Below are 11914 nucleotides of genomic sequence, written 5' to 3'. Positions count from 1 at the left end.
CGGCAGGAACGAGTTCAGCGACGACGGCGTGGCGCGCTGCTCGTGCTGGTCGGGCCACAGCCCGGGGAACCCGCCCCAGCCGTCCTGCTGCACACACAATTCCCAGATAAGCGGAAACCAAACAGACACAAAATGCAAATTATTATCACACATATTCCTAACACACACTATCACATGTATGCATTCTTCACTTACTCTCTGCCTCCCTCACCCACTCACTCACTCACACACTCACTCACTCACACACTCACTCACACACTCATTCACACACTCACTCACACACTCACTCACACACTCACTCACTCAAACCCACTCACTCACTCACCTTGGAACCACCGCCGGCGCGCCAGGCGCCGCCGCCACCGGAGCCGAGGTGCTGCAGGATGAGCTGCACCTCCGACTCAGCGGGAGACTCCGCGAATATCGTCGTGTTGCTCAGCACGCAGTTGTTCAGCGCCATTTGGGCCTATGCACGATGGACATAATATAGTACACGCTGCAATAAGTAGCTTAAAATAAAACGTTTCAATTTTGAATAAGTCATAGTAATTTAAAACCACGTCATACAAAACTTTGCAATACTAAAGTGTGGTAATTCACAAGTTAAAGTAGTTAGTTTATGTAATAACAAATGTACTATCTCTTCAAGAATTTTTTTCTAACAAATCAATATTGAAAAATTATACTTTGAATAATCATTGGATATATTTTAATATGATATTATCGATTACAATTTAAAAAACCAGGAAATTTATTTTCTTTAACCATATAAACATATAAATATCACGTATGAAAGCAATTCACCTTAGCGGCCTCTTCGCGTGTGGAGTAGCGTGCAAGGGCCAGCCCCTGGTTGAGGTAGAGGTGGAAGTTCTGCAGCGGCCCGTGCTGCACGCACAGGGTCTTCAGGGTCGACCCGTCAATCTGAAAAAGCAAACAGGATAAGTCTTTGCCACATTTAGTAATGGGACAATATATTGTGGCACCCGTTTTAATTTGAGGGTAGCTATCACTTTGTTAGAACTCTTTTAAACACGCTTTTATAAGCTTCACCTGTATGCTTGTATGAAACCCACTCCTAACTGGATTTAGACCAACTTTAAACGAACAGGTTGTACACTTATCAAGGATCAGTGACAATAAAATAATTTCATGAATTTTGAGTTAGTTTCAGATGTACTAGCCATTTGATGATAACTATACAGTTTCGATTTCTATTAGATCCCCATAACGCAATGATTTTTTTTTTTTGTTATATGTGTTGCTATGGCACATTCCTAATTTTATAATTTAAAATTATTAGATATATAATAACAAAAAGTTATATTACAAAAATTTTCATTTGTCTCAAAAGTTAAAGGATTACTTATTTTAAAATTTTTGTAACTGTCATTAGGCTAATAATGGCGTAAAGGTTTCAACATCTAAATTAAAAAACAATGTGAATTTTTAATCAGAATAATAAATGACAGTAGCTGCTTCCCACGCAAAACGAAATGAATACAAAAAAATTGTCAATTGGCGTTTCAATTTACTTATTGGTTTCCTTATAAAACAACAATTTTATTTGAAATACAAACCTGAGCGGTAAGATTCTTCAAAAGCAACCACGTAGAGGATTGCCACGAGGGCACTGTACGGGCATTGTTCCCATGATGCTGGGGCCACTTGTTGAGGCCGGGTGGGGCCACTCGGCCCTTTGCTCCCCAAGCGTCAGCCTTCAGGCCGCCCGCTGACGTCACTGGGGGGGCGTAGCTCCACGTCGACGAAGAGAGGCTTCTCTCACCACCTGGGGGGGAGGTTTTGCCTCCGAGCATGTCTGTGTCCTTAATAGCGGTCAACGATAGCGGAGATCGGACCACAGATCCGGGCGTCATAGCCGGATCGTCTTCGACGGTCTTTATTTGGTTGCCCTGGGGGGAAGAGATAACCATTATATGGAAAAATATGGACACCGGGCCTGCACATTTTCTACTATACTATACTACTAATACTACATATTGTCGGACGAAATCCAAATTTGATCAAGTTAAATCTTAATTTATTGTTATATTTAGCAAAAGTCAATTTAAAGATAGCAATAAACATACAAAATATATATATTAATAATTGAAAAATATTTATTAAAAAAACACGTGACCCCCTCCCACTTACCTTCCACGGCTTGCCGGGCTCGAACTCCGGCACGAGGTCGTACACGGGCGGATGCGTGTGCGCCGGCCAGTCCTTGCCGTCCGCCACGTCCGCGCCCTCACCCCACTCGGCGCCGCGTCCCACGCCCCATGTTCTACGCACATACACACGTTTCTCTGTATTTCATGTCATTTTTGTTTTGCTTTCACATTAAAAATGTATTTATTAATAAGGAATGTTGGCTCATAAGATACAGAGCTTTTCTAGTTTATGCTGTCCCTTAATTTTGCAATGTATAAAGATTTTGCAATAATGATATTTTCTTATTATTTTTCCCAGCATCCAGTAGACTCAATACAACTCTATTTTTGTAAATGTACAATAGTTTATATGAGCAAAACTAATTTTGATGTTTCTTTTTTTTATTTGAAAGCTGGCACTTACAAAGTGAACCAATTTTCAAATCAAACAACTTTTAATATTTCATTAATCAGTTGCACAGATGCAACAACATAAGAGCAAAATTTCTAGTTACTAATCCTAATTGTTTAGATATATATATATATACCATATATTTACTATTTGGATAAAATATTTTTAGATTTAATATTTCTAGTATGTATGTATGATGATCAGGTAAAACATAAAGATGGCCCTAAGTCCTGGCCCTAATAAATAGGACATTTATTAGCCACAATATTTATTTAATTAGACTTCTTATAGAAGCACTTTCGAATCGTCATTTTATACAGTTTTAACATTTACCACCAGTTCAGAAAGCAGTTTCCACAGAGAAGAGCCAATGTTAAGAGTCAAAGTTAAGTTAAGTAATATATATTTAAAAATGTAATAAAATGTATGAATCATTTAATTATTCAAATGCAAACAATTCATTTATTAAAATTATGCAAAATAAAGAAATCTTCTCCAAATAACTTCATGAAGTGGGTCAAGACAACGCAATTTCGCTTACACTTAATTTAAAAACTCACAACACTACCCTACAAAAAAATCCAGTCTTTATCCCAATTATGTAACATTACTCTATTATTCTATATACTCACGAATCGGGCTGTAAGCCAATCTGGTTAAGTTGAGGGCTGGTAGCGCTCTTGGCCGTGCCCGGAGCGCGGCTAAAGTCGGTCCCTTCGCTCTCCTTGTCTAGGGACGGCAGCTTCCATTGGTTCAGACGAGACTGTTGGTTACCGCCACCACCATATGCCTGTTGTATTATTTCAGTTTTTTTTGTTTAATATAGCTCAAGATTTTTAATATAAGGATAAAACCAATATAGTTCATAAAGGAAATTGAAATTTTAAGTGTATATAATCCCATATCACACAATAAAAAAAAACAATTCTATACAAAACTAACCTTCAAGCATATAAAATATGAATTGAAAATTTTATTAATTTTGATATGAGAATGTTAGTTTATAATTGACTAATTCTAAATTAGTATTCTAATCGTCGAGCCTTATCATATGATAGGTCCAATGTTGGCGGAGTTGTGAAAACATTTAATCCGCCATTTTGTTGTTTGGCGATGGCTATCTTTGTACGATTTTAATCAAACACAGCATAAAGAACCTCCCAACAAAGGAAGGAATTCATTAAAAATATTGGAGCAGGCAACTAGTTAACTTAATATAAACAGATAAAAATTTGGATTCATTGCAATCTTACGAAAATAATTTAAAATTGAAAAATAAAACTTCATTATATATCAATAACTTACAGCTTGCGAGTCCTTGCCAATGCTCATGTCACTGAAATTATTCGGTAGTCCGGCTAGAGGGTCGTGACTCTGCTTGAACAGGTCCGCGCCGCCGGCTTGCTGCTTCATATATAGAGCTTGCTGAGTCGCAATTTGGTTCTGCATCAAAGTAATTATGTTAAAAACTGCATAATTATCATGTGAAAGTACTACGCAAAGCAACTGCTTTATTAAGTATAATAAATATATTATTATATTTATTATAAATATATATATAAATATCCCGACCAGTTTGTCAGAATTCAGAAATTTTATAAAATTATATATATTATAAATATCCCGACCAGTTTGTCAGAATTCAGAAATTTTATTAAAAGTACTCTAATACTTTTCCAATTTGCGGTTTCGACGCATCCACTAAATATACTATTTTCCGAATAAACTACTAATTCAAAAGTGCATTTATAAAAATTTTAGTTGAATGAACTCATGTTGAGTTTTAATTTCTTATCTATCTTCTGTAAGTTTAATTTTATCCTTATCTATTGAGCAATTTAAAATTCGAAATGTAAGAGAAATAGAAATGCTAGCTGGTATTGTAAATTTCTATGAAATGTTATTGCATATAAAAATTTTTAACAAAAAACTTTACCACCTCTAAATTGTAACAACCAGATCAAATTTAAATGCAATCACATGGAAGGCACGATGAGATATTAAAAAAGTATAATCAAATCATTTCACCCCATTAAAAATTCTACAACAAAAAAAAGGCGAATTAGGAACTTTCTCAGATTTTTTTAATGTTTTTTTTTTTTAGGTCAGCTGAAAACTGAACTTGCATTAAAATATGTGTACTTACTTGTAGAGCTGTGATCTGTTGTTTCGTCTTTGTAATCTGCATTGAGTACTGCAATGCGAGAGAGGAATTGGCCTTTGATATGGCCAGAGTATGCTGTTGCACCAACTGCTGTAGCACTTTTATCTATACACGAATACAAATGTCATTATTAAACGCAAACTTGTTTATGCAAAACACCAACTTTTAATAGATAACTAATTTTAACAAACATTATTATTGGCTTTTTACTAATTGTCCATCGAACATTACAGATTTAGAATATGTAAAATATTATTGTAAAAGTAAACTTCATCAAGGTTAAACGAAATTTTAATTTTTTATATGATATGATAAGAGCATGTTTTTTTAAGTTAAGAATTTGTAAAAAAAATTCATAGTCTTAGTACAGATTAAATTAATGTCTGAAGAATAATGAAAATATTTGTAATGTACTAAATAACAAATGAATCCTAATTACCAAAATTCATTAAACATACCTGTTGCAAAAGCTGGTTGAGTAACACCAGCGTCTGCGGTGCGAGTGGTTGGTTCAAGATCTGATGGTTCAGGTATCCAGCTGAGACAGCCATTTGAATTTGCTGCACAAGCATTCTGAGCTGAGCAGTGCTTGGTTGGCCACTGTTGCCAGTACCACTGTAAAATTTAAATTTTATTAGACATTCTATAAACATAATATACTTAAGTCACTGTGATGTGTGATGATCAGTTGGTGCAACTGCAGTCTAAATCTATAATTAGGCCTTGAAAAAATGCAGTACACTCAAATAAAACTATTACAAAAATATATACATACTTGCTTTTACTTGATAAGCCATAGAAATAAATATAAGTTTTTGTGATTAAATTATAGACCTATTTATAGATAATTTAAAGTATAAAACTTTGTTTTTGCCTTAAATCAGGTTAGCATTCTCTGAACAAAAACGACATGAATATTTAATGCACTACACGCAATTCAATGACATATATGGTCAAAGACCACTTGTTATCTAGGTGAAATAGACTAAAATGTATTCCTCTACATTAAATTATTTCGTGTACCTTTTAAATGACAATTTCAATACTAAAAAATTATCAGTTTTATATTAGATTTAATTACCTAATCTATAAATATTGATGTTTATGTATAATGATAATTTTAAATTATTGTAGTTCATGCTTTACTAACACTTAATTGACATAAATAATACGGAATCATTGCTATTGAAGGCATATTTTAATTAAAGGATTTAAGCTTTTCTATGAGGTCTATATAGTTAATTGTAACACAAAGTTCAAATGGCTTATTATCTACCAACATGTTATGAGTAAAGGCACTGGCACAGGCACAGACAGGCACAGAAAGGCTGATAGAATTAACTTACCTGTTGTGGTTAAATGAAGGGTGATGTTGCACCGCATGTGGTGGAGGTTGATTGAGCAACTTCTGTACAACAGCAGGTGACACGGAAGGTACACTTGGCTGAGGCTGGAATGGCCCATGGTGGAAATGCTCATCTCTTCGCCACCCGTCACCGCGAGCTGCGTTCAGCATTTCAGCGGCCTCCTCCACGTTCATATCGCGGCTACGGAGGGCAGCCTCCGCTTCTTCTTTCTTGTAGCCCATCTCGAGAAGGAATCTAAGGAAATACAATGAAACAATAATTATAAAACTGAAATAATTAAAATGCTATTAATGACGCCTGCTGTACCGCTTATCTCTATCGATTTTAAATAGTTGGCCTGTTCAATCTGTGACAGATTATATATGCAGCTACATATACGATTTTAAATAGTATATCTGTAATGACATTTAATTAAACTGAGAGTCATCTATAAACAATTACCAACTTTAACTCTTGTATATATATGTATAATTATTGTTATCATATATGCATTGTACAAACCTGAACTGTTTACTATTCCAGACCATCTCTTTGGTCAACTGTTTGCCAATAGAGCCACTCTGTGGTGGTTTAGGTCCACCCCACTCTGCAATGTCATCTGGCCACCCGCCGGTGGGTCCGGCCGGTTTCGGTTTGGGCACGGGCCAGAGCCCAGGTCCAGATGTATCAGACCAAGCAGGAACGTCGCGATCCGGCCACCCGGCATGGGGTTCCTCCCAGGATCCGTTGCGCTGTGAGTGCGTGCCCCACACGGCATCGGGCTTGGTAGGAGTCGGTGGGATGCGCTGAGGGGCCGGCGGGCCCTGCGGGGCCCCGCGCGCCATGCCGCCCATGCCGGCGCGCTGCGCCCACAGGGAGGTTCCGTCGTCGAAGGCACCCGCTGCGCGCCGCGCAGCTGGCGGAGATGGCTCTTCCCAGCCCGTCACTTTGATACCATCCTTTGGTCCCTGCGAAGGTAGTATCTATCATAAAAAGCATACACTAGAAATATTTTTTTTATCCTTCAAATTTAAAAAATGGCTTATCCAATTCAAACTTTCCATTTAAAAGGACAACACATCAGACTGTATGGAAATTTGGTCAGTTCACAAATTATTATGTAATTAGAATTCAAGTCATAATAAGCCCGAATCAAATTGTGCAATTGTTGACAAACAGCAATTTCCCATTTATGTAGTTAGCCTGTCACAGTTAAATAACAATGGACAAACACAGCAAATTTGAGTATTGTTTGCATGAACATAAGCTCAATAAACCCATTTAAAGCACAATACATAAAAAGCACAAAAAAAAATAAAAAAATTACAAAGTAATATATACACCACCAATTATTACAAAACATTCAAAGATTGACCCATAAAAATCTGTACTACCTGGGCACCCCATTGGTTAACTGCACCAGTGGGCATCATCTTATTAGGAGCAGCTGCTGTGTGTTGATGGTGTTGACTCCACATATCACCATTGAGTCTTCCAGATATTCCTCCACGCAAGTCTGCGGGCTGCTGCCGTGGATCGGGAGTGCGGTGTGGGTCCAGCCTTGGATCAGCTGGTCGGTGAGGCTCACCCCAGGCATTCCAATCATCTTTCTTGGGTACTCCCCACTGCTGAGAATGGGCTGGCGGACCTCCAGGCCACTGCTGAGGCTGTGGTGGCCCAGTCCATACATTGGCTGAATCAGCTGCATCATCATCTTCACCCCAGGTGCCACCAATATTGGTTGTAGGGGTATGGCCCCATGGAGTCTTTGATGCTGGCTGTGGTGGAGGCTGACCACCATTCCTTAAGTTGGCCTCCCAGAGATCAGTTCCAAGAAAAGCACCATTATTAATATTTGGTTTCCAAGCTGGAGGGCCACCAGCAGTTGAGTCAACTTTTGAGCCAGGTTCTGGAGATCCAGGCACCTCCCAATTTGTATCTTGATTTACATGTTGCTAAAAGAGGAATTCATGTATAATAAATATTAAATACAACTACAACCAATAAAATTTTTATTAAATATTAGAGCCACTTACACCACCCCAGCCATCTTGGCTGAATAAGGCCTCTCGCATTGAATTCAATTGTTCAATTTTTGCAGATGAAGTATTATTTGTATTATTCCCATTATTGCCATTAGGTGTGGGCCCATTTGCATTGCCATTTGCATTTGACATATTGTTCCCATTTCCATTACTACCATTATTTGTACCTATAAAAACATATTATTAGTATGATATAAGGGCAAAGTAATAATTTTGAATAATGAGTCCTTTAAATTTAATACCATTGCTCGAAGGCGCACCGTTATTGTTGGATTGGGAATTTGGCATGTTTGGGGGAGAGCTTTGCCAATTTTGAGATGCCGCGCTGGTTGGCGGAATTTGATTGCCATTGCCCTTGTTGCTGTTTACTGTGAGAAATATGTATCGTTAATATACGAACGTCGCCATAAAAACAAGTTTTAAAGTGCAGCAATTGTTATAAAGCATACTAATAATTTAAAAACTAACAATCAGCTTGAGATGTAGGCGGACGTTGTGAGTTGTTCCATTGTTGAGTATTATTTGTCCCATTATTTGTTTGGCCACTGGAATTACCACCCCAATTACCAGCTGTAAAAATGTATGTTTTATTAGTTTTCTCCAAATTGAGTATTTGTGTATGTATGTGATTTTTTTTTTCGAAACAAAATATGGACATACTATTATTCGAAGTAGGTGGGCTTCCCCAGCCAGAAGCAGCATTAAGAGAGCTTTCACCGCCGCCACACAGACGCAAGCGACGGGGTACACCCCAGGTATCCACTTCTTCGCTCTTCTTAATTTCTTTAAAGATTCTTTGTTCGTTTTCAGCCAGAGCCAACATACCATCAAAGGTCAAATCGCCATTTTGAAATGTCTTCAATACTGGTGTCTGGGTTGATGTTTTACCAACGTCCAATACATTATTGTCATGGCATTTAGTTGCAGACTTGTCGTAAGTAATCATTCGAGTTTTATGTTTCAATAACATATCATGAGCAGACTTCACATTTAGTAATTGTGTCTTATTCATGCAAAGTTCATCTCGTATTATACAAACTGAGGATTTAAAAGCGTAATCAGACTTGTTCATATACTCTGGCGCTTGTGACGCCATCTTATAGTTTAAGTTAAAGCTACTGAAATACGGGTCACTGTATGAGATACCCTGGACTGTTATGGCGTTAATCATTAAAGGAATGCAGTAGTTAGGCGTACCGCCAATCATTTGGTTTTGTTGGATACTATCAACAAATTCTACATTATAAATATTATTATCTACCATTTTTACACTAACTCGCTGACTTTCATTCTTCTCTTCGACTCGCTTAAAAGCACCAATTTTATTTGTGATCACCACCAACATTGAGGTGGAGTAATTACATTGCATTGGTTCGGTAACAGTATCAATATTGGAGTAACAATTATCCTTAAATAGACATGGAACACATAATATTACAGAAACATTAGACATCAGACAATTATTTATAAATAGAATAATTTTCTACAATATCCAGCTAAATTTATAATTATTTTCACAGATTGCATATTGTTTCAATTAAAGACTAAGTAACAATGGTTTGTAGTGATGCAGTCAATAAAGCAGGTAGCAGTGTTTAGTGCCTCTATGGCAGAGGGCAGGGTGAGATCACCGCTGGAAGCTGCTGCGGACACGCCTCTAGCCCCAATTGGCCCAGCCCTACAACAAAATTATTAACCTTACATATACCACTGTACTATACAATAATCTGTACTGCAATACAGTATATGTCATCAATTCAATGAAAACCTACTTCAGAAAACAGTTTGATTATTTATGATGTTAAACTTCTTTCCAATTGCTGGGGTTAAAAGGAGTATATTAAAATTACATAACATTTAAGTGGTATAAAACCTCTTGTTACTGTTGCTGCTATGACAATCTAGTTGGAAACTTATATGGAAATGAAGCCTATACAAAATTTACCTTATAGGACGGACGAGAGGCTGAGCTGTATATCACAGATAATGCGGGCTCGGCAGATCCTTTGGAGCAGCTTTGCAGATAGCTCGTATCGTTTCACTTTGTCTGCACGTAAAACAAACAAATGTTATAATTCTAATGACAAGAAAAATGTAGTAAAATCTACATAGCAACAAACAAAATCGAACTAGCCAGTGAAATTCCACACAAAATAAAAATATTTTTGAGGTTATTTCAAGGACTAGAGCACGATTGTTTTCAACACACATATATCGATAAATGGTACCGTTTTATATGATTTGACTTTTCTCGTTTGCTACATGGTGAGCAGCTATAAAATTCACAACATATTGCGTCGCGGACATGATAAGCGCATATCCAACCAAAGCAGTGATTCGCGACGATTCGTTCGTCGTTCGACAAATTCACATTCACAATCACAAGAGTTCCTTAGCCCAACAAACGGGATTGATATCATAAATCTCACATTTTTATGTAAATCATTAAAATAAAATTATGCTTTTCTTGGCAGGTATTATGTATATACTTATATATTTGTGTATTTCGGCCTTGAGACTCGATGTTGAATATCTACAGACTCGGTATAAACTATACATCTATAATCTACGTTATATATTTATCTACAGTACCTATCTACACCTAGAGTGAAAGTTAGCACGATCTAATAGCATTATAGCAGGCAGATAATCAGGTTAACTTATTGTCATACGTAAAATAACACTAAAAATTCACTATAAGCTTAAAATAACACTAATTATCACAATTTTACAGGAGAAAATACAAAAAATTCTTACGTGACACGAACGAGCACAACGGTGTTATATTACTAGATAGAATGAGACAGAAGTTCTGTGCGATCTTGACGCGCCGCTTATTAGAGCGAGACAATAAATACGCCCGAGAAAGCGATGCCATAAATGCTAAAAAGGTTCTATGACGATTTACACCACTTTGGTTTACATTTTTTGAGAAAAAAGCCCATACCTTTGTTTTGTATGGTTGTTGGCACAAACACTACATAGATTTATACAAAATTACAATCCCAAACCCCAAGAACACGGCTTCGACGGCTGGATGGAATGATTTCGTCGTCGGGGTTCGCACGACGAGTTACATTAACGTACCCATTCTAGAAGGTTGCCATCTCAATACAAATGCAAGCCTGTTTAGAATATATTTTTCTTGGTCGCATAATAGCAATTTGCTTTACATGTACTTGTGTAGAATATACATTGTACACTGCGTATATAGGTAGGTAATTATGTAGGTATGTATAGATTGATACATAAATACCGTTTGCGCTTCGCGACTACTTAGGTCTCGTGTGGCAAAAGCTAGTTATTCTTCGCGTTGTTTTGATAAATCGCAATGGAATTATAAAGCGTATCATTATGATCAAATTAAAAACTATAATTACAATAATGAAATTACCTATTACTATATCGTTAGAGATAGAATTAGGTAAGTCATTATAGTACATATCATATAAGTAATAATAAATTAAATGTTATAGGGCGTCTATATATATATATATATTCAGTAAAAAGCTCTTGCCTGCCTAAATTATAAATCAAGTTGCAAGCAAATGATTATAACGCTTGCATATCTATTAACCTATACAATCTAGATGATACCATCAAACATTTATTTCTTATGATAAAAATACATTGTACTTATAGGTAGGTAAGTTTCATTAATACATATATAGTAGGTAAAAGGTATATTGACAGCTATATGAAGGTAATGAAAAAGTGCTGAGTATAACGAAGTCTATTTTGTAATTTCATTGGTAACCTCATAGTATGCACAACTTCTGTTATTGATTATATTG

The 11914-nt window shown here is 36.6% G+C and overlaps 1 protein-coding gene across 1 annotated transcript in view; it reads right to left on the bottom strand.

The window, feature by feature from the left end:
* LOC119832446 (protein Gawky) overlaps positions 1-10829 on the bottom strand; it is an 11864-nt gene extending 1035 nt beyond the window's left edge. The window contains exons 1-18 of the mRNA XM_038356115.1: positions 10713-10829; positions 10066-10167; positions 8781-9798; positions 8589-8690; positions 8363-8488; positions 8112-8287; positions 7470-8030; positions 6598-7043; positions 6076-6330; positions 5188-5344; positions 4712-4834; positions 3871-4008; positions 3198-3355; positions 2155-2287; positions 1581-1913; positions 805-924; positions 326-466; positions 5-87 (exon numbers count right to left, since the gene is read on the bottom strand). Coding sequence (XP_038212043.1) covers positions 5-87; positions 326-466; positions 805-924; positions 1581-1913; positions 2155-2287; positions 3198-3355; positions 3871-4008; positions 4712-4834; positions 5188-5344; positions 6076-6330; positions 6598-7043; positions 7470-8030; positions 8112-8287; positions 8363-8488; positions 8589-8690; positions 8781-9573 — 3845 coding nt within the window. The 5' untranslated portion in view covers positions 9574-9798; positions 10066-10167; positions 10713-10829. The remainder of the gene's footprint in view (positions 1-4; positions 88-325; positions 467-804; positions 925-1580; positions 1914-2154; positions 2288-3197; positions 3356-3870; positions 4009-4711; positions 4835-5187; positions 5345-6075; positions 6331-6597; positions 7044-7469; positions 8031-8111; positions 8288-8362; positions 8489-8588; positions 8691-8780; positions 9799-10065; positions 10168-10712) is intronic.
* Between the last annotated feature and the right edge of the window lie 1085 nt (positions 10830-11914).

The sequence above is a fragment of the Zerene cesonia genome, chromosome 15 (assembly GCF_012273895.1).
Source record: "Zerene cesonia ecotype Mississippi chromosome 15, Zerene_cesonia_1.1, whole genome shotgun sequence".
Classification (NCBI taxonomy): domain Eukaryota; kingdom Metazoa; phylum Arthropoda; class Insecta; order Lepidoptera; family Pieridae; genus Zerene; species Zerene cesonia.
Note: the sequence above shows the minus strand (reverse complement) of the source record. Positions and strands in the feature narration are given on the sequence as shown.